The sequence below is a fragment of the Cibotium barometz genome, chromosome 45 (assembly GCF_041138505.1).
Source record: "Cibotium barometz isolate CiBa-2024 chromosome 45, ASM4113850v1, whole genome shotgun sequence".
Classification (NCBI taxonomy): domain Eukaryota; kingdom Viridiplantae; phylum Streptophyta; class Polypodiopsida; order Cyatheales; family Cibotiaceae; genus Cibotium; species Cibotium barometz.
Window position 1 is genome coordinate 39,089,002 of NC_141090.1, and position 24,698 is coordinate 39,113,699.

At 38.5% G+C, this 24,698-nt stretch overlaps 1 protein-coding gene across 1 annotated transcript; it reads left to right on the forward strand.

Moving 5' to 3' along the window:
* Positions 1 to 18,463: 18,463 nt before the first annotated feature.
* LOC147612740 (protein yippee-like At4g27745) lies at positions 18,464 to 21,534 on the forward strand. Its single transcript, XM_086783303.1, has 2 exons — positions 18,464 to 18,630; positions 20,925 to 21,534. The coding sequence occupies exons 1-2, from the start codon at positions 18,535 to 18,537 to the stop codon at positions 21,150 to 21,152; spliced, it is 324 nt and encodes a 107-aa protein (XP_086639429.1). The 5' UTR covers positions 18,464 to 18,534; the 3' UTR covers positions 21,153 to 21,534.
* Positions 21,535 to 24,698: the final 3,164 nt, after the last annotated feature.

Below are 24,698 nucleotides of genomic sequence, written 5' to 3' on the forward strand. Positions count from 1 at the left end.
ACAGGTCACCTAGCGCTTCACTCACATAGGCGGCTTCCTTGGTCCCTCATCCACTGTACCGGAAGCTCACCATTTTAATCAAACCGAGGCTGGTCAAAGACCTCGGCCGACCTTGCTACACGAGACATCCTCCATTGACTCTCCGTCTCAGCAGTTGCAACTTTAATAAATAGATCTCCATGACCTTATTCACAAGACGGTCAAAATGCTATCCCAGCATTCTTGACATAAAACAGTCATTTACAAACAGGTCACAATTACAGTTTCTATAATGAACTCTCGTCTTACCACATCATCCCTTATCAGTCCACATTACTTATTCCACGATCAATTCATATGTGTACTCATTCTCATCCAATCACATCATTTTCCATCTCACCACATCAGATTCATTCACATCACATATCATTTATTCACATCCCAATTCACATGTCATCACATCTCATCCATTCACTCATATCGACGTCTCATTATTTCACATACATATTCGCATTCATTATTCCCCATACACATCCACATTCGTACATCCACATCCATACATCCAATTCCACATCCGCATTCATACATACACATCCATATCCACATCCATACACCACATCCACATTCATACATCCATACCCACATCCACATCCATACATCCATATCCACATCCACATCCACATCCATACATCTATTTCCACATCCACATTCATACATCCATATCCACATCCACATTCATACATCCACATCCACATTCCATATCTACATCCATACATCCACATCCATACCCACCTCCATACATCCACATTCACATTCACATCCATACATCCATATCCACATTCCACATTCATACATCCATATCCACATTCACATTCATACATCCACATCCACATTCCACATTCATACATCCACATCCACATTCACATTCATACATTCACATCCACATCTACATTCATACATCCATATCCTCATTCCACATCCATACATCCACATTCATACATCCATATCCACATTCCACATTCATACATCCGCATCGACATTCACATTCATACATCCACATCGATATCTACATTCATACATCCACATCCACATTCCACATTCATACATCCACATCCACATTCACATTCATACATCCACATCCACATTCCACATCCATACATCCATATCCACATTCCACATCCATACATCCATATCCACATTCCACATTCATACATCCACATCCACATTCACATTCATACATCCACATCCACATTCCACATTCCACATTCATACATCCACATCCACATTCCACATCCATACATCCATATCCACATCCACATTCATACATCCACATCCACATTCCATATCTACATCCATATATCCACATCCATACCCACATCCATACATCCACCATTTACATCTATCTGATTCTTATCACATCTTATCACATCTATTTATAGAATGTAAGAAAATTCTAAATTTTTGATATAAAGATTCTTTACGCATCTAATTAGGCATAAAGACAACTTTAGTAGGAATAACACTTTTATAAAAATCCTTTTATGCATCTATTTAGGCATAAATTCAATTTTAAGGAAAATAACACTTTCGAATTAAAAATAAACCTTTTATACATTTTACTATCCATAAATTCCATTTTAATGAGAATAACACTTTCAAAATAAAAATAAATCTTTTATGCATCTATCTATGCATAAATTCAATTTCAATGAAAATAATACTTTTGAAATAAAAATAAATCTTTTATGCATCTTTCTATGCATAAAATCAAAATTGATAAGAAAAACTCTTTTGGATTAAAAGTAAAATTCTTTACGCATCTATTTATGCATAAAATCAAAATTGATAAGAATAACTCTTTTGGATTAAAAGTAAAATTCTTTATGCATCTATTCATACATAAAATCAAAATTGATAAGAATAACTCTTTTAGATTAAAAGTAAAATTCTTTATGCATCTATTTATGCATAAAATCGAAATTGATGAATATAACTCTTGAATTAAAAATAAAATTCTTTATGCATCTTTCTATGCATAAAATCAAAATTGATGAAAATACCTCTTTTGAATTAAAAATAAAATTCTTTATGCATCTTTCTATGCATAAAATAAAAATTGATGAAAATAATCCTTTTTGGATTAAATTAAATTCTTTATGCATCTTTCCATGCATAAATCCAATTTAGTAGGAATGACACTTTTAGAATAAAAGAATTTCTCTTATGCATCTAATTTATGCATAAAATCAAAATTGATAAGAATAACTCTTTTGGAATAAAAATAAAATTCTTTATGCATCTATTTATGCATAAAATCAAAATTGATGAAAATAACTCTTTTGAATTAAAAATAAAATTCTTTATGCATCTTTATATGCATAAAATCAAAATTGATAGGAATAACTCTTTTGGAATAAAAATAAAATTCTTTATGCATCTATTCATGCATAAAATCAAAATTGATGAAAATAACTCTTTTGAATTAAAAATAAAATTCTTTATGCATCTTTCTATGCATAAAATAAAAATTGATGAAAATAACTCTTTTGGATTAAATTAAATTCTTTATGCATCTTTCCATGCATAAATCCAATTTAGTAGGAATTACACTTTTAGAATAAAAGAATTTCTCTTATGCATCTAATTTATGCATAAAATCCATTTATGATGAAAATCACACTTTTAATATAAAAAAATCTTTTATGCGTGTTTTTATGAATGCAAATCATTTATGATGAAAATCACTCTTTTAATATAAAAGAATTTCTTTTATGTATCCATTTATGCATAAAAATCATTTATGATGAAAATCACACTTTTAATATAAAAAATATCTTTTATGCATATGTTTATGCATACAAATCATTTATGATGAAAATCACTCTTTTAATATAAAAGAATTTCTTTTATGCATCCATTTATGCATAAAAATCATTTATGATGAAAATCACACTTTTAATATAAAAAATATCTTTTATACATATGTTTATGCATACAAATCATTTATGATGAAAATCACTCTTTTAATATAAAAGAATTTCTTTTATGCATCCATTTATTCATAAAAATCATTTATGATGAAAATAACACTTTTATAATTAAAATAACAATTTCAATATGCTTCCGTCTATGCATAGAACTTAATTCTAAAGAAAGCAACACTTTTTTAATAAAATATTTTTAGGATGCATTTTTCTATACCTAGGATGAAAAATAACACTTTAAGAATACATATACGATGGGAATTACTCTTTTTGAATTAAAAAAAGTAAAACTTATTCTACATAATTTTAGAAAATTGTACCATAACCTCCTTTGTATGGCTGACCATTTTTCAATTTTTAACTCTCTAAAATTAACTAGAATTTCACCATTAAGAGTATTTAAATCATTCTACTGTAAACATTTTTGACTTATTTAAGAGAAACATTATGAAAAACTTGATTTTATCCATTAATCATTCATCTAGGATAAAGAATGGTTGGATTTACTAAAGAAGAGAGGGAAATGCCTTTTTTCAATGAGGCAAAACATCATATTCATATTAGAGAAGACAAAAATCATATAAAACCATAAAATGAAATAGAAAAGAGAAGAATCTCCAACTTACAAGGAGAATTTGAGAGCTTTCCTTTGGCTTGATGGTTTGAGGGATCTACTCTTGTTTGAAACAAGAGTGGCCACCAATCTTTAGAAGAGGGAAGGTCAAAAACTAATGAATTATGAGTAAATTCATAGTTTTTGGCTCTTGGGAGAAGCAGGGTAACAGTGTAAAAACACTATTAAGCTTCAACAAAGGGGGAGGCTTCTATTTATAGGAAAAGAAAAAGTGAGCTTCTAACCAAGCCAACTGATTCTAGAATTTTCCAGATCAGTTTGGTCAATTTTTGACCTTTTTTGGGTCAGTTTAGTCCACTTTTTGGATCTAGTTGAAACAGGAGAGAGGAGAGATAAAAATATCTCATTATTTGGGAGTTTAAAACTCTCCCACACATGTGAAATAGGCGCCTCCTTCATGAGGAAAATTTCCCCATACTGAGGTGTCAAAAATGCATCATTTCTTCTAAATATCTCTCTTTTTTAACTATTAACCTTGTCCGTAGTCAACTCTTCATCTTATGTGAGTATTTACTCATTTTTGGGAGATTTTCCTTTTATTCTTTCATTTATCTCCTCCCTACATTTGGATGAATCTTATTGGTCCATAGGAACCTTAATTTACAATTTTGAAAAAATCTTACCCTTAGGATAAGGCCTCTTGAATAGATTATACTTGATTTCTAATGCACCTTCTGAAAATCTTTTTGAACTTCTGTTTCGGGGGAACTTATTTTAATAAGAAGAGATATTTTTCCATCCAAAAACATTTAAAAATTGAATTACCACTCTCTAGAAGATTTTCCCTTTCTAAGCCAAAACTGGTAGAAACAAGATCTTTTATATTTCTGAAGAGGGATTCGACTACAGGGGAAGATACTGGACATCCTGAGAGGCTAGGGAGGAATCTTACAACACTACTTATGTTATGGTATTTGGGTCTTCTATGAGAGTGACTTATGTCATGATTTTTGGCTTTCACATATAGCCGTTTGTATATGTTTGATTTTTGCATAGCCACCCTTTAATTTTGAGGATGAAATCATTATATGAGAGGATGGTTTGTAATGAAGTAATAACTTTAGATTAGGTCTAGGAATAGGGTCATGGACTCAAGTATAAAAGGGGACTCATGGACCACTATTGTATCTTTTGGACATCATATTTGGTCATCTTGACTCTTAGAGCCTCATGGCTTTTATAGCCTATCTTGTGGAAGGCTATTTCCATCCTCTTAGTGGGGGGTTAACTCATTTAGGCATCATGGTTCTTTGTATGAGATTATCTCCTTAAACTTGTATGGAAGGCTATTTTCATCCTCTTGGTGGGAGGTTAACTAGCTTAGACATCATGGTCATTTGTATGCGATTATCTCCTTAATCTTTTATTAATCCATGGTGATTATCCCAAATCTCAGCTTCATGATCACTCCATTTCAGCAAACAACATCATTGGCTACATTGTGTAAACTTCTTCTTACAAAATCACTATACAAGAATGCATTCTTTATATTTGATGTAAAATATCAACCCTTTGTTACAACCATAGTAATGATAGATCTTACGGTCTCACATTCTCGTAATTGGGTTGAATGTCGTCTCATGCCATATGTCTTCACATCAGCCTTGGTAAACCAGACTTACCTATATCGATTCACAAATCCATTGAGTTATGCTTGCCCTTATATATCTACTTACATCCAATTGCCTTATACTATTCTTACCTATATCTATTCACAATTGCCCTTATATACCTACTTACATCCAATTGCCTTATACTATTCTTACCTATATCTATTCACAAATCCATATGAGTTATGCTTGCCCTTATATACCTACTTACATCCAATTGCCCTTATATACCTACTTACATCCAATTGCCTTATACTATTCTTACCTATATCTATTCACAAATCCATATGAGTTATGCTTGCCCTTATATACCTACTTACATCCAATTGCCTTATACTATTCTTACCTATATCTATTCACAAATCCATATGAGTTATGCTTGCCCTTATACCCCCACTTACATCCAATTGCCTTATACTAGTCTTACCTTCTTATACACCCACTTACACCCAATTGCCTCATACTAGTCTTACCTTCTTATACACCCACTTACACCCAATTGCCTTATACTAGTCTTACCTTCTTATACACCCAATTGCCTTATACTAGTCTTACCTTCTTATACTTATTCACAAAACCATATGAGTTATGCTAGACCTTGTACACCCACTTACATCCAATTGCCTTCTTATCCTTAGGAAAAGACATAATCTAATTCCCACTAATCACAAATCCATATGAGTTATGCTTGACCTTATATAAATCCATATGAGTTATGCTTGACCTTATACACCCACTTATATCCAATTTCCTTCTTATCCTTAGGCATAGGCACAGTCTAATTCCCACGCTACATTTATATCCATTGTTGCTACCATCTCCTCATCCGTGGCATTCTTCTATTTTTTATTTCCAACAAGTGTTGCCTGGTCAAAACAAGTGAGCTCTATGTCTTGTTGTATTGCTTAAACTGTTCACGTCTTACTCCAAATTTAACTAATTTATGTACTTTCACGTGCTCCAAATTTAACTTCGGACTTAGAAATCCGTGATACCTTGTTATAATTTTTACTAGTCTCAAGCACTTCCCTAACCTTAATCTGACAATACCAGGTTCGTGAGCTAGATCTGGTTAAGTCGTGAAACTGCAGAAACAGTTCACGACGTGAAATGGAAACTGCTCATGTCATGAGTTCTTATTTAGTTCATGCTATGAGATGTAATTGGTTCACGCCGTGAGATGCACAAAAATAGTTCATGCCGTTGTTGAAATGTAAATTGTTCACATCGTGAACTATTTAATGTTTCACGTCGTCTCGCGAACCATTTTCTGTTAGTTCACGGATTACAATTTTGTCAGACCTGTGGTGTCAGAGGTGTCAGGATAAGATGACCTATTTTTAGCAAGGTAATCCTGTGAATTGCGGCGATGATTTTGGGAACGTTTCATGCCGTGAGATTGCAGGGAGTAGTTTACATTCGTGAACTGCTTTCTTGCAGTTTCACGTGGAAAATTCCCGCACATCAATAGAGAGGAGTTTGGGTGCAAAATACCTATCCAGATGCTTCCAAAATGATTGTGCCAAGCATAAAGAATGTAATACGAGTTCAAGACACAACCAATGGCTCCTTATTTTTACGATTTTTAAAGATTTTTTCAAGGAAAGAAAAACAGAGTATCACCCTGCTTGTTCACGTTTACGATTTTGGTGATACAAACATCAAAATTGAAAGGAAAAAACCGTGGAGCTTTCCTCCAAGCTCACTCCAAAACACAACCACACGACAAAAATAACCAATTTCTCACAATCTTTCACTTCCATTCAAATCTTATCCATTCATTTCATACACAATGCACTACCAAAATGCAAAGGCAGTGTGATGAAACTTATGTAATGGGAGAGCTGAAACTCAAAGAGGATGGAAGAAACAAAGGTGTTTCCCGGTAGTGGTACCAAAAATGTTATGGGTTACTACACCTCCAAGAAGAAACTTAATGTATTCACCTTTGGAAAGAGCAATAGAACACAACTATCATAGGGCACTTACCAATACTTCGAGCTAGTGTCCCTTGAGGTCTCAAAGGTCACTCAAGAAGCTCCAATCCTCCAAGCTCCACCTCCACGCTGTCATCGTAGAGTCGCTCACACCACCACACAAGGCAATCACTCTCTCTCACTCCTCCACACAAGCATACAAGCATACAAGTATAGAGAAGGCACGTGTGTTAGAGTACTCTCTCTCAATCTCTCTCTCAAAACAAAAGCAAGAACTCTCATAGCACAAAGGGGGATTGTGTCCATTTATTATGTGCCTTATATACAATTGGCCCTTATTCACACTTGGGCGCCCAAAGCTTACTTAACTAAGGCCTTGGGTGGCCAATATCTCATAATGTACAACTTTTATAGTGTCTTTGCATGGCACTTATTAATGTCCTCAAAGGAGGAGCATATTTGTTAATCCAAAATGGGATTAACAACTACTTGTTCCACAACGTGAGCCTCCTAGAGGCAATGAACCACTTCTTCTTTTTTAAACTGCTGCACTACTTGTTCCTCTCACTGGCCTTGTTGCTTGTTGTTGTTGTTGCTTACGACAAACACTAAAGCTAAGTTGCTTGTTGCTTGTTGTTGTTGTTGTTGCTCACACACGAATGCTATAACCAAGCTACTTGTTGCTTGTTGTTTGCTACTCATCATGACAAACGCTAAACTAGTACACACCGTAATGCTTCAGATTAGTAAAGGAGAATCAAACATTTTATGCCGACGATAAATGATAAAACTAAGACGAATTGGTTCACCTACTTCTCTTATGCGATGAATGCCTGTTAGAGCTCAATCAGCTCAATGATGCACGATGTTGTGATGCGCTAGCTGGCTAAGCCAAAATGAAAAAGGGCACGAAGCGTGTTGCTAGAGCTTCACACTGATGAGCCTTTGAGAGTAGTCAATCACGAAAAGCTACATGTAATGATGTGCTACCTGGGCTGGTATGGAGGCCAAGACCAACTAATGTAGACAAAGATAGTATGTAGGCCTATAGCAAAACAATATGTTGTGTGTATGCTACGGTATGTAGGAAGAGAGAGAGCAAGACCAAGAAGATTTGCAAATCCGGCTTGCAAGGAAAGTTTTGGTCATTGTAAAGGCCCTTGTCCATGAGAGATGCAAATTGGAATCGCTCCCAGTCCTATAGCCGGAGGTGGGGAAGGCTAGGAATGTTATGTAGTTGCCTCCTGGACTGCTGGCTGAAGGCTTACTCTAACAGTGTAACCCATGCCACCCTACTCTCCCGACCTTTTCAAAGGTTGGATTCCTCTTTTCTTCATAGAAGCAAGCGATGAAGCTTAAGAAATCTTCTTCAAGATCTATGCATTTTATGAAGAGGAAGTAAAACAAATGTGTCTAGCCTTCACATTAAAAATGCTTCCTACTCTCCATCTTCAACACTATAGATGTAGGCTGACAATTATGATAATCTTTCAACAACTTGCAGAAGCCTTGCATTGGGTAAATCATAGCACTTGTACCATATGAACTGCACTTGCATCATTTGTAGGTTAGGGAACCCTATGGTGTATGGCGCTTTTGAGATATTAAGCTCAACTAGTGCTATGCTGGACATTGAATCCCTTGGGTCTATCAATGTATCAGTGGAAGATGATGACTTGGTGAGTGTCTATTTGAATGGCCTTGGCAAAGAGTACAAGCCATTTAAGACCTCCATTGCAGTTAGGGAGAATATTCCCAACTTTCAAGACTTGGTGTCTATGCTAATCATAGAAGAAAAGTATTTAGGTGAGGACTCTTCTTCACAAAGCAAGAACACATCAGAACATACCTTCTACTCAAATTCAGGTAGAGGCAGAGGTAGAGGTCATGGTTAAGGCCAAGGTGGTGGCTGACAAGGAAATCAAAATTTTGGACAACAACAGTCCAATGATTCACAATAGCAATCATACATAGGTGGAAGGGGCTAGTCTAGAGACAAGGGGAGCCAAAGAGGCTGAGAAGGTTGGCCAAGAAATCAGAATGCATAGAGTGCTATTATTGTGGCAAACTAGGGCACATGGCAAAAGACTACTACAAACAATAGAATGACATTAAAAGTGGAAAGTTGCAGCAAGGCAATTATGCATCATCTAGTAACAAGGAGGTGATGATAGAAGTGAGCAGTTGTTTGTGATGCATCGCATGCTTAGTTCCATAACATGAGATGTGTCAAGATCTCAAGATACATGGTATGTGGATTGTGTGCCTCTAACCACATGACTAGTCATGTGGTTCTAACCACATGACTAGTCATGCTAAGCGGTTTAGAGACATGCAGAAAATGGAAAAAGCAGGTTAGGTAGAAACAGGTGATAATACTACGCATCCTATTGCGCATGGTGGTAAAGTGCCATTGTCTATGCAGGATAGCAAAATGAAGTACTTGGCAGATGTACTTTATGCTTCAAAGATTACAAAGAACCTGGTTTTTATTGACAAATGATTAAGGTTTGCTAAGTGAGGTTTAATCCTCAAGGATGTTTTGTGGAAGACTTCAAAAATTAGTGTCACTTGGTTGCAAAGGGTAATAGAAATGGTGGAATGTTTACTTTGGATGTGAACATGCTTGAAGTAAAGGCAACCATGTTTACGCATGGTATAGGTGTCATTGTTGTATATGTTGACATGTGGCACAAGCGCATTGGTCATGTGAATGTGTATAGCAACTAAAGTCTATGTAGGCCCAAAATATTGTTGCAGAGTTTGCCAAAGTTTAAGGTTGATGGTATACACAAAGTATGTGAAGCATGCCAGCCTGGTAAGCAGGCCAAACATGCTTTCCCACATGAAAAGCATGTGAGTGCAAGGACATTAGATTTCATACATTCAGATGTATGACATTAGATTTCATACATTCACATGCTTTCCCACATGAAAAGCATGTGAATGCAAGGACATTAGATTTCATACATTCAGATGTATGGGGACCGATCAAGACTACAACAATTGCAGGTTGTAGGTACTATGTTACATTCATTGATGACCACACTAGGAAAGTGTGGGTTTACTTCATGAAGGAGAAAAGTGAGGTGTTTGCTCACTTTCAGAGATCTAAAGCCTTGGTTGAGAAGGAAAAAGGCATGTAAATAAAATACCCGAGATCAGATGGTGGGGGAGAATATTTCTCCATGAGCAGCGATTTCCTAAGGAAGTAGGGAATCAAGAGACAATTTACATGCAGGTACACTCCGCAACAGAATGGTGTTGCAGAAAGAAAAAATAGGCACATCGCAGAAGTGGCACATGCCTTAATGGCTGAAAAGAATATGCCACATTATTTTTGTTATTTTTGGACAAAAGCAATAGCAACTGTTGTGTACATTATGAACACGACACCCACTGCAGCAACTGTTCATGGTATGACGCCTGAACAGAAGTTCACAGGCATAAGACTGAATGTGTCTCACTTGAAAGTGTTTGGATGTATTGCATATGTGCATGTTCTCTTGATGAAGTGAGAACAAAGTTGGATCCAAAGGCAGAGAAATGCATCTTTACTGGTTATGCTATGGAGCAGAAAGGTTATAGATGTTATAACCCTACCACTCATGAGATGCAAGAAAGCAGAGATGTTGTTTTTGACGAGATGAGTATTTGGTATGCACCAACAGTGAAGGCAACAACAGATGTAGATGTAAGAAGTGCTGATGATGTACTACATGTAGAGTAGCAATCAACAGGTGCTTAGTGGACCTGGAGAGTTCTCTAGTAGTGGATCCAATGTTAGCTCATGGTCAAGTAGGTTGAGGACAGATGTAGAACCCTTTGTACCTGATCTGTCAGCAAGTTACTCGTATGTGGATGGTGACTCTAGTGACTCTGAGGAGCAGAGCCTTGATGATGAGGAGCTTGGCATCCCATCTGTGGTTACTCCTGGTGTAAGGAAAACGAGGGCTATTTTGAGGATACCTGGCAATGATCCAGGAATACACAGGTCTACGAGGGTTAGGTATCCCATTGACAGGTTGAGATATGATGGATATATAGCCCCCATCATTATGCTTACATGGTTAAAGCAATACAGGAATTGGAGCCCACTTATTTTGAGTAAGCACTTGGAAATAAGAAATGGGAAGATGACATGAATGAGGAGATGGCAGCATTGGATGCAAATGGGAAGATGACATGAATGAGGAGATGGCAGCATTGGATGCAAATGCATAATGGGAGTTAGTGCCTTTGCCTAAGGAAAAGAAGGCAATTGGATTTAAGTGGGTGTATAAAGTTAAGCATGACGCTGATGGTTCAGTGAGTAGGTATAAGGAAAGATTGGTGGCCAAAGGCTATGTGTAGACTTATGGCATTGACTATGAAGAGACATTTAGCCCGGTTGTAAGAATGGAAATTGTGAGAGCTGTCATCGCTATGGCTACAGGAAAGGGTTGGTATTTTCATCAGATGGATGTAAAGAATGCCTTCTTGCATGGTGATTTGCAAGAAGAAGTTTACATGATGCAGTCACCAGGTCATGAGAGTGATGCACACCTAGATTTTGCGTGCACGTTACACAAAGCCTTGTATGTCTTGAAGCAGGCACCTAAAGCATGGTCAAACAAGATCAGGGAGTATCTTGTTACCATTGGATTTCAGATATCCAATGCAGATTTTTCACTTTATGTGAAAAAGATAGATAGAGGGATCATGCTATTAGTCATCTATGTGGATGACTTGATTATCACTGGTGATAGTGATGTTGACATACATGTCAGGAGGCTTTTGAAGAAAAACTTTGAGATGAAGGATTTGGGTGAGCTGTGATATTTTTTGGGCATAGAGGTGGTGAGATCATCTCGTGTCGTTTTGTTATTGTAGAGGCAATATGGCTTGGACTTGTTGTCCAAGTATGGTATGACAGGCTATAAGTCTATTTTAGTGCTATTGGAGCAGAACACAAAGCTTTTCGTAGATACAGTGAGCTTTTGGAGGACCCCACTACATAGAGGTGCATAGTGGGTAGCTTGATCTACATAACCATTACTAGGCCAGACTTGAGCTATGCTGTTGGACTTGTGAAGCCACACTTGGATGCAGTTAGATGGATTCTCAGGTACATAAAGTCCACGGTTGATTATGGAATTTTTTATGAGGCTGGTATAGAGATACAGTACACAAATGCTGATTGGGCTAGTAGTGTTGCAAATAGGAGATTTACTAATAGTTTTATGTTCTCATTTGGGAGTGCTGTTGTGAGTTGAAGCAGTAAGAACTAGCCAACAATTGCCTTATTGAGTACAGAGGCAGAGTACAGGGGTGCTGCTATGGCAGCTTATGAGGTAGCTTGGTTTTAGAAGCTACTTGGTGATATGGGTGAGCCCGTGGATAGGACAATTGTCATTCATTGTGACAACATGAGTAGCATACAGTTGGCTAGCAACCCAGTATACCATGCGAGAACAAATCACATTGAGATGCAATATCACTTTGTGAGGGAGAAGGTTCTAGTCAGGTGATGTAGATCTCGTATATGTCAGCACCAACAGAGGATCAGGTAGCTGGCATCTTCAAGAAGGCATTGGGCATAGAGAAGCTCCATAGGTTTAGGAGCTTACTTGGAGTGCAATGTATGGAGTTGAGCTTGAGATATCGAGCTCAACTAGTGCTACGACGGACATTGATGACCCGCCTGGGTGATAGCTTCCATACTTATGTTACTGGAATGGTTAATGAGATTATGGTTGATATGCTGCCAATGGATGACAGGCTGTGTAATAGCCACTTTGGAGTACTAGAGTTATGGCATAGTTATAGCACCAGCTCATATAGCCAGGTTCACACTATAGACCGACTACTTTGTATGTTGTTGTAGGAGAGTACTTTCTCTTTATGTATGTACTCTTATCTTTTAGTTATATGGTTGTTGAGAAGACAAGAAGATAGAAGAAAATTCAGCCATCCATCTCTCTTGTGTTTTGCACTCTCTTGGGTGTGTGTGTGTGTGTGTTTGCTTGCAAGGAACTCAAGCTCTCTCTCTCCCCCACATTCTATTTATGGTGCACATTGGCTCACTCCAGTGGACTGGGTTCAATTTCCAGTAGGGCCATACTTGCAAATGCAATTGTTAGCTACTAACTTTCTGAATTTTTGCACTTGAAATTGCCAATCCAGATTTTTCACATTATGTGAAAAAGACAAATAGAGGGATCATGCTATTAGTCATTTGTCTGCATGACTTGATTATGACTAGTGATAGTGATGGTGATATATATGATGTAGGAGAAGTTTGAGAGAAAAGATTTGGGTGAGTTGGGATATTTTCTTGGTATAAAGGTGGCAAGATTTCCTAATGGCATTTTGTTGTACACAGTCAGTATATTTTGGACATGTTGTGTCCAAGTATGGTATGATAGGCTATAAGCCTATTTCAGTGCCATTGGAGAAAAACACTAAGCTTTCCGCAAACACATGCGAGCTTTTAGTGAATCCCACTATGTATAGGTGCATAGTGGTGGGTATTTTAATCTACATGACCATTGCTAGGCTAACTTTGAGCTATGTTGTTGGACTTGTGAGTCAGTTTATGTAGGCCCCCAGGAAGCCACAATTGGATGTGGCTAGATAGATAAATAAAGCCCACTATTGATTATAGACTTTTCTATGAGGTTGGCAGAGAGATACAACTACATGGGTACACATATGTTGATTGGACTGGTAGTGTCTCAGACAGAAGATCTACTAGTGGCTTTATGTTTCTCTTTTGGGAGTGTTGCTTTGAGTTACAACAATAAGAAACAGCCTTGACACTTACCTTCTCATGTATAAAAGCAGAGTACAAGGACACTGCTATGGTAGCTTGTGAGATAGCTTAGTTTTAGAAGATACTTATTGGTGATATGGGTGAGCATGTGGATAGATAATTGTCATTTATGATGACAACATGAGTAGCATAGCTAGCCAGTAACCTAGTCTATCATGCTAGAATGAAGCACATTGAGGTGCATAATCATTTTTGCATTATCATTTTGTGAGGAAGAAAGTTCTAGCACATGATGTGGATTTGGTATATATGTTGCACAAAGGATCAATTGGTTGACATCTTCACTTGATATCTCACAAAGGCATTGGGTATAGAGAAGCTCTGCAAGTTTAGGACCTTACTTGGAGTGATTTGGAGTGCAGTGTGTGGAGTTGAGCTTGAGAGGGAGAGTTGCGATATCGAGCTAAAATAGTACTATGAACATTGATGACCTGCTTGGGTGATAGCTTTTGCACTTATACCACTGGTTGGGTTGGTGAGATTATGGGCGATATACTAACAGTGGTTTATAGGTTGTGTGACATCTACTTTGGTGTACTCGAGTTATGGCATAGTTATAGCGCCAGCCTTATAGTCGAATCCACACTATGAACCGACCTTTGTATGTTATAGTAGGAGAGTACTTTCCCTTATAGTATGTATGTTTATCTCTTTATGTTATGGTTGTAGAGAAGAGAAGAGAATAGAAGAAAATTCAACCACCTATCTCTCTTGTGTGCTTGTCTACTCGTGTGTGTGTGCTTGCAAGGAGCTCAAACTCATCCTCTCCCCCACATTCTTCTCAATGATCACTTGCTCAAACAATCTCTTCCTAAAGAAAAAAAGCCCATTGACTATGTAAAGCTTCCAAAGAAACTCAAAGAGTACCCCAACCCAAGTTGGAGAAAGAAATGCGCAAGAGCTTGTGTAAATTAGAGCCTACTATCCCTTGAGCAAGTGGTCGAGTATGAACCACTGACGCTACTAACCCTATCTCATAGCTAATCATAAAACCTGTGAGGGAGTCTCAAGTCTTGCCAAAGACCTTAACCGAATCCCCATAACCATTCTCAAGTGGACATAGAAAGAGCCAATTTTAGAGCCTATGCCTTGGGAACCAAGTTAATCAAATCGCGCATTAGTAGATGCAATGAAGGGGGACTCAGTGGGGGGAGGTGGAAGTTAGCCTTCGATGGGTCATCATAGTCACCATAACATTTTCTCGGAGGTGATTGGCGACAATTTCATATCAACCAAGCACCACCTCCTAGGGAACATTCACAGAGCACATTCCTTACACATTAGTAGGGTTCAAGATCACCTCCAAACCAAGTGAGTGTGAGATATAGACGGTCGAATGGCGTTCTCTCCACAATTTTGGATGGTGGTGCTATTGGCAGCATGATCACAAAGAATTGCTGGGTGGCTTGGGGAAGCCCACTGCTTGTAGGTACAACGATCCATGTTACCAATCGTTTATAAGGGAACAACAATCTCTCCATGATTTTCGGATAGTGCTGCTAGTGCCAACATAATCACTAAGATTTGTTGGAAGGCATGGGGAAGCCCACCCCACTCGTTAATAAGCACAAGCCATGTGGTTAGCTTGCTGATGGGAACACAACTAAACCATTGGACATCCTGCAAGATGTGAAGATTAAGACCACACCACACATTCGTGGTGGGTGATAGATTTTTAGAGAAGAGGGTCGACCATACACTATGATCTTTGGAAGGCCTTACATGATGCGAGTTGTGGGATTGGTTCACGATTGGGAAATCAATCACATTTACATACGCAAAGGTAACTAGTCCTTGAAGATAGACCTCCTGGAAAAACGGGGAAGACTCATTCATGGGTTGAGGCATTCTTGCCGATGAGTTAGACACAACTGTTTGGACCGCTTCAAAGGAAAACTAATCATATTTATATATGCAATGGTAACCTATCCTTAAAGATACTCTTCAAAGGAAAACTAATCATATTTATATACGCAACGGTAACCAATCCTTAAAGATAGACCTAAAAACAGCAAAAATGCGGCATATCCATTAATGAGTCTGGTGAAGATGAGGACCGGATAATGAGCCCCTCCCGGAGCCAGACCACTTTGAGGACTGGATTCACGTTTTGGCAACTATGGACACTCTTCCACAAAAGCTTAGAACAAGGTTTGGATGGTGTCGAAATCCCATCCATGTTTACACTAGCGGCATTTGAAACATAATTAATAGTGGAACATGCTTGCATTGAGCTAGACTTCCCCCTAGAAAGACCACTTAGCTATGTGGCCAGCCTTGGTTGACGCTAGGGCTAGTCACAACGTTTTGTCTTGGGAGGAGACGTGGACCTCATTAGGTCACCCACCCCTCATATCTTCTGCAAACCATGGTAAATAACTCCCAACCACAGATAACGATCGATTATTTTAAAGCAATATCTTACATTGGAACTAAACTTGCGACTTGCTGAAGATTATCTATCCCAAAAACTAGTCTGGTCTTAGAGATGAGAAGAATCTACAAGCATAGTGATTGTTTGCATACATGTTAGATGTCTAATGATATAAGAGACTTGAGAAGACATACACATGCTCTAGCTAATTGAAACGAGACTCGACTCCCAACTAGAACCCTTAAATGGTGTTTAATTTCTTCTCTCCATTCTTAATCACCTTACAAAAGGGGCCCCGAGTACCCACCAATACAACACAAAATTACACACACTTATTAGGCTATGAGATGAATTCATAGCTAATCCATTAAAGACCATGAGAACATTTAAAACAAAATGGTACAATAAACATCTCTTTCCTTTAGGACTTCGTACTAGTGTGATAGCATTTGTTTTCTTATCAGGATCATTTGTAGTGGTAGGAACACCATGATCAACCCCACCAAAGTGTCCTCTGCCTATGCTAGAATGTGCTTCCTCTCAAAAACGACGACAAAGTCATCTTCATGAACCACACGACTTTTAAACATTTCAATCTCTTTTTCTACTCCAACTCCTTGATCAATGTTGCGCTTGTATGAAAGGGATCACATAGACGTGTCTCCATCGTACTACGTTGTTAACCCACTTTGGGGTTAACTGAAGTTGCCACTATAATTTTACATCGATTAGCAAAGACGAAGACACGAAAAAGCTCCCAAATACAAAAAAACTTGCTATATTTCAAATCAAGCCTCATCTCACCATGATTATTAAATATATTGATTAATTAATATATTTAAATTTTTTTTTTGTTGGTGCAACTTTAATTTTTGGAAAAAAAAAGTTAGACTAAGGTTGTTGTGAGCTTTGAAAAAAAAATAGAACCTTAATATAAAACATAATGGTAAGGATCCAAAAAAATTACAATAAATATTTGTTTATTAGGATTTCATAATAAAACAACTAGTTTTAATATACAAATGAAAAAGTAAAAATGAAACGTAAAAAAAATATTACTTGCAAAGGCAATAAAATTTTTCAAAGGCAATGAAAATTTTCAAATAATGATATGCTTTCAAAAATACATTACTTAATCAAACAAAAAATGAAAGAGATAATCACCAAGGAGACATGTTATTTATTAAAAAATCTTACATAGAAAGCTGGAGTATTTGAATTGAAGAATTTTATATTACCAACATACAAAAATATGAACATAATAAAAGTCACAACTTAGTAAAATTACAAAATTTTAAAAATTAATATTAACAATTCAAAAAATTAATATTAGTATGTCATGATATTAATTTAAACAAATTAATATTACAATATTCAAAAATTACAACGTATATGAATTAATGCTTGTCCACGGCTCTCTGATGCCTACGTCCTCCCTTCTGTCCTTCCTTCGTGTGGTGCCGGCGCAAGAGGCAGTCTCTACATTGTGTTACCATATCATAAGTACAAACTAGACCGATGCTCCATGCTGGCCCCCTCACCCCTTTTGAGCAGCTGCACCCCCCTCCCTCTCTCCGCATGCCCCCGATCCTGCGCCTCCAGCCCTTCTGCATCTCATCCCTCTCTCATTGTTCGCTTCCAACACATTTTTTGCTACCCCGCCTCCAACTTGCTCGAGCTCCACCTCCTTGATTCCCCTCTTCATGGGGACGTCAAGCTACCCACTCTTGCGCTTGCTCTTGGCGTTCCCTCTCTCTCCCTCTCCTTGTTGCTACCCTCACTCTCTCTCGACTCATCACACTGAGCTTCATGATCGATGATAAACAGCCACATCGTGCTATCTTTAACGAGTTTGGAAACTCCAGCTGACTACCTCTCCCGTACCCTAACTCTCATGCACACGGCATACTGGAAGGTGGGTGCTCACCTTCAAGTGCAAGTTGCTACTTCAGGAAAGATTCGGTGATCTGCCTATTTAAGCAAATGCACCTTTAAAAATTTACCTTTCCTCGTGTGGCTCACAAATCCAAACTAATTAATTAATGAAAAAAAAAACGTTGTGGACACTTATTCACCATGGTTATTAAATATATTGATTAAAATGTGAATAAATTACTGATATTTAATTGAAACAATTAGTTGCATACAAGTCTGGGTCTGCAAACCCTTCGTTATCATTTGCAGGGCTTTCTGCGGCCGGCTATGGCGCATTCATTCTTCGGCGCAGTCTTCTACAGCTGCTGCAAGTGCCGTAGCCCCGTCGCCTCTCACGACGATGTCATCTCCAAAACGTTCCAGGTCGGTTCTCATCATCGCAATTCGCAGCATCAAATTTTCTGCTGGATTTTAATACTGCTGGTTAGTTTTGATTCTGAGATTCTTGATTCTGAGAGTATTGATTCTGCGTGCCCAAGAATGGAATGCCCATTATGTTTTTATGCCACACTTACACATGCCATTCAAGGCAGCAGACCGGTGGTACGAGCCCCACAAGTGGGCCACTCTGCCAGTTGGGGTGGAGACCCTGCACAGTCATTAGCAGAACCATGCTTCTCCATTAGTAGAACCATGAGTTGGAAATCTTTGAAACCCAAGGCAGCCAATGTCCCTTTACCAGAGACTGCAAATTTTTGAGGAGCCGGATGGCATGCAGTTACTGTCGCTGCACAGACGAAGGTAGAGAGCGCATGGTCTAGCAAGGGTTTACACAACTCTACATACCGGCATCACTAGCAGGACCATGCGTCGCCATTACCATCCATTGCTGACAATGACATGGGCTGGTGGTCGCAACCCCCTTTTTTTTTGTTTGTTTGTTTGTTTGTTTGTCGTGACCTCTCTAGCATGGATTGAAGAGGAAGCCTTGGCCTGGCATCCAAACTTAGCACATGACTCTTCCAAAGATTTGAGCACTACCCTCACTACCTGCAATAGCTCTTCCATTCAAGGGCTGTCCAGAGATGCTAAAGAAAACCTAGGCCTGGCACCAGGCTGTGCAAAATGTCATGTGCATTGATAGCAATGCACAGACCCCCTTGGTTGCCTAGGCAGATGAAGGCTGGTGATGCTTTGACGGCGAACAACTTTACCACACATGGTTGTGTGGTGCTCGATGATGATCGTGATTGAGAAGAAAGCAAACCTCTATGCCTACAAGAGGAAGGCTGTTAGCTCTGGCACAACCTCTGCAGAAACTCGGTACCACTCCAAGTAATGCTGTTCATGGACTGAAACAGGGAAAGGCCATGCCAGTAAGGGAGATGCACGCTGGGGAGAAGAAAGGAGAAGAGGAGAGGGGTGGTGGGGGAAGTGATTTTGAGAGGCATTGGAAGAGGGAAGGAAGGGAGAGGAGAAGAAAGGAGGTATTGAAAAGTTTTTGTTAGTGGTTCCTAGAAATTTTGAAAGCACTTTTGAATTATCATGTGCACACATATTGACATCATTGGCTAGAAGGCAGTTCTCGACTCCCAGACGCAAGCGTCTAGAGATTACCACAGAAGTTGTGAATCAGCAAGTCAACTTTCTATGCATCAGTTGTAATGGGGAGACACGTTTCTTGGAATCTAATGTGTAAACAAGATTACGAGTACTTAATCATGATGTAAACACAACCACAAGAGAAATTGCACAGCACACCACACTATGGGCTGAAGATGGGCTGACCTCCCCCCTTAAGGTTAGATTACCATAAGGAGTTTTCTTCCTTGTACAAGATCAGAGACTGGCCAGGTTGTTTGGAAAGGCGGTGTGGAGAATGGTATCTACAAGCTCTCTGCACTCTCCTCGTTGACAGGTTCTCAGGTCGGAGATCTGTGGCACTTTCGTTTTGGCCACTTAAATGTGGATGCACTGCGGCGAGCCTTCCGAGACCATATGGTGGTTGGCTTGCCAGATGTTGGCAGTAGGCAAGGATGTTGCAGTTCTTGCATACGTGGTAAGCAGCACAGGGAATCCTTTCCGAAGCAAGGCGGGCTTCGAAATCGTTGGAGTTGATTCACACTAACTTGTGTGGACCTCAGCAGACACCATCATTGGCAGGATCTCTCTATTTTATGCTGCTCGTTGATGACTGTACCAGATTCACGTGGGTCTACTTTCTTTCACAGAAGGACCAAGCTTTTGCACGGTTCAAGGATTGGGTCATGGGTCATTTGTAAGCGTTCAGAGATGGAGGCACTCTAAAGCAGCACTAACAGGGGGCACCAGCTCAGGGACGGGGGTGTGTGTGTTCTTGCAGCAGCAGATGTGACGAGGAGTTCCAGCTTGTGCTTTGAACTCACCACCTTTTTTGTTCCATCAGTTGGTTTGATTATTTTCCTAAATCATCTCAGGCGGAGGATCTGCACTATCCCACACTATATATCACTAATGAACTGCTTGCTCAATGCTTATGTGATTGGGCTTTTCAAGTACTTTTAGCACCCTTAATGCTAAGAATTATTTAAACACTAAAAACTACCCGTGATGGATACTTTTCTCTGACTCTTTAAACAATTATGTGGAAGTAAATAGGGAGCTTAAGTACACATGCTATTTTGAGTAGGAGTGTGTTTTTCTCTTACACAGTGAACTCAAATCTCCAATAAACACAGGGAAGAAATGGGCGGGGATTTCTCCTTGGCAGTCTTGTCAATATATTGGTCGGTCCAAAAGAAGATCGGCAACTCATGACGGGTCTGCACACAGTAGCGGACGTCCTATGCTGTCAATGCCATGAGGTTCTTGGGTGGAAGTATGAGAAAGCTTATGAGGAGAGCCAGAAGTACAAAGAAGGCAAGTTCATCCTTGAGAAAGCTAAAGTGACGAGGGAGGATCGGTGATATATTTCTTCACATCAGCATAGCCCTCCATCCTCAGCTGGTTTTCCCATGAACATTTGTAAATACTATTGTTGCTGAAGGAACCCCCCTCTTGAAGTGTTTAAAAATCTGCAAATAATCTCCATTGTTGGAAACGCCTTTGACATGTTACTATATGGCTGGCATACACAAAAATAAGGGAACATGTATCATACATGATTTGTTTGCATGTGGATGCTAGTGCCATAGCAATCAAGCCGTTACTTATCACCTTCAAGCTTGCTCAGAAAAATTGAGGTCTTCCAACACTAAGTGTGTTTGGCCTCCCATTGTATAGTTAAGAGTGTTTACACACCTGGCTGGTCCAGTATGCAATGAATCCATGTCCACCACCCATTGCGCATTTTTTGGGCCGTCTTGCCCGTCCATCCTCTTTTTCTGCTGCCCATCCATACTAAATGTCTAAAGCACCCTTGTTATTCGTACTGCATACTAGTATAAGCTTGTCAAGGTGAGACAAGTCCATGATGAAAAATTGTCCTTGAGCAAAAGGTTCAGGGATGTGGATGTTTGCAAAACATGCTACACATGTTTTAGTTTATCCATTGCATCACGAAATAAAACAGTAATCTTGAATTTTTCTTGATATCTAGTGCATGGGGATTAACTACTGTAAATTCTCTCTTGGCCATTGAGTGCAGGAGCCTAACTGTCATTCCTTCTATGCTATTGGTTAAGTGAAGCAGTCACCGAATGTAGCCTAAATATTTAACATGGTTTTCCAAGCTTGCAAAGGTTGTGAGAGGTTCCTACCTGTTCTTTGCTTTAAAAAAACATGATCATAGTCAAAAACAGAAGATTCTTTCCGAAGAAGCGTAGAACGCTCAAAAAATATCAAAAGGTTTCCAAAGAGGAGATTTCCATGTAAATCAATCTCTCTCTCTCTCTCTCTCTCTCTCTCTCTCCACACACACACACACACACACACACACACACACACACAAACAAACAAGATCAATCTCTCTCTCTCTCTCTCTCTCTCTCTCTCTCTCTCTCTCTTTCTCAATCAATCCATGCCTTTGACAACTCAAAGCATGTCTCTCTCTTTCTCTCTCTCAATCCATGTCTCGGACAACTCAAAGCATCTCCCACTTTCTCACTCTTTCTCTCTCTCTCTCTCTCTCTCCTCTCTCGCTCTCTCAGATGCCTACTATATTGTACACACAAACTCGATGTAGCACATGGACATTGTCTATCCTTTCTGTAGTTAGTCTTTCTTGACATATTGTTTACTCACGGATCACATGTAACAACTTTTTGGTCTCATAGATCTTTTGGGTCATTCATAGATGTTAATAACATCTCTCTCTCTCTCTCTCTCTCTCTCTCTCTCTCTCTCTGTTTTCTTCGTCTTTTTTTGAGTATCCTTCTCGTTTGTAACTAATTTAAATCAATAGGGCTTTTTCTACTCCCATTCAAACTTGATTGATTGAAATTAGGTGGCTAGGAATTTAAATAGCAAAAAGAGCCAAAACCCTTTCTCATAAGTGCAATGAGTGATGGCAATTCATTTTGTTTTTGGTGGAATTATCATAATCTACGTCTCTTAATGAATTCACTCATATGGGCTTCTTTTTATTTTTGTAACACTTGCTACTTGTGTGGACTTTTTTTAGAGGCAAAAATATGATAACTTTTTTTTTTTCAAGGCTGAAATAATAAAGTGGCATGTAGCCTAGGCAAAGATGAAGAGTATGTAGAAAAGAAGCTATAGGGTGGGAGAAGAAGGTAACTCAGATGAGGTCCATGCAGATGACACTAAAGTACAACCTTCATTAATAAATATATAAACTTCATTAATAAGTAGCCACATGTAAAATTTTTACACTAATTATGATTCTAGTGACAACTTTAGAGAGAGGGGCTATGGAGCCTATGGAGGTGGTCAAGTTGCAAGGCATCATGTGCTTTAAGCACACTAGAAGCATGCAGATTTGGATAACCTATTGTATATTGCTAAACACTTTGCTCAAGTATCTAGACCCAAAGGCCATGAAATCTCTCAACTCCATCAGTTATGTGATGCATTAGGGAGATCCAAAAGTTGAATAAAGCATTGGTGTCATCAAATTTTTAGATAATGAGAATTTTCCAATGTTGACTACTTTCTTTGCAAGTCCCATTTCACACACACACACACACACACACACACACACACACACACACACATGTATGTATGTACATTACATATATATATATGTGTGTGTGTGTGTGTGTGTGTGTGTGTGTGTGTGTGTGTGTGAACACACACACACACACACACACACAGTCGTAACTTTTTCAAAGTTGTGCACATGTATATGTACAACATGTTTGCATATGCTTTAATGTGATCACCATCTATCGATGGGATATTTCTTTGCTTCATGATTCCTATTTTGCTGTATTGTTTTGTGTTGTAATTTACATGTGCATACATGGAAGCTTATAACATGCTATGCTTAAGGACATATTTTTATAAAGTTAATGTTTTTAGTTCATATAATCAAGGGTTCAATTTCTCTTCTCTATACATGAGAGCTCAATTTTTTATATAATGAGAATTTTCCATTGTTGTGACCACTTTCTTTGTAAGTCCCATTCATATATGTATATTTCTATATTTACATGTGCATATATATATTTACATATGCATATACATATATATGTACGTACACACACACACACACGCACACACACACACACACGAACACACACATAGTTGTAACTTTTTCAAATTTGTCTATATGTATATGCACAACATGTTTGTGTATAATGTGATCACCATCTATTGATGTGATATTTCTTTGCTTCATTATTCCTATTTTAGTATAACGTTTTGTGTTGTAATTTTTATGTGCGTACATGTAAGCTTATAGCATGCTATGCTTAGGGACACATTTTAAAAAGTTAATTTTTTCAGTTCATATAATCAAGGGCTAAATTCCTCTTCTTCTATAGACATGAGAGCTCAAATTTTACCATCATGACTAGGACTTGAACAATAAACAAAGGAGGTGGGGCCTGACCACCTTGGCCACTATTACAATAGTCACTACAACCCATCTAGAGTGTGAAAGCACATTGAATGTGGGAATGGAAACCTCAAGGGTGGTCAAGCCCTCAAGCTCTACCAATCCAATGTTTGGACCTTTGTAACCTAATCACCCATCAGGGAGAAGCCAACAAGATTCCTCTCTTCTCACTCCACCTCTCTATCACACTCCTCCACACCTAGTTAATCATAAGCAAGAATCAAGCAAGTTCTTACCTCAAGTTCTTACACACACTCAAGCACTCACACATGTAAGCAAGCAAGTTCTTACCTTAAGCACATACACACACTCAAGCACTCACACATGTAAGCAAGCAACTCCTCAAGACTTCATAGCTAATGATAAATTAAACATAAAAGCATGCAAGAATTAATAAGAGATTAAGGCAAGCAAGAATGAAGGAGATCCCAAGTGTAAGCTTAAATGTAGATTGTATTACCAAAAGTATCTTTCCACACTCCCACAAGTCACT

Bases quoted from the DNA above. Each gene is read 5' to 3' on its own strand.
- LOC147612740 (XM_086783303.1), top strand. From the start codon at position 18,535: ATGGCGCATTCATTCTTCGGCGCAGTCTTCTACAGCTGCTGCAAGTGC. The intron at 18,631-20,924 runs GTCGGTTCTCAT...CAATAAACACAG, and splicing joins TCATCTCCAAAACGTTCCAG to GGAAGAAATGGGCGGGGATT.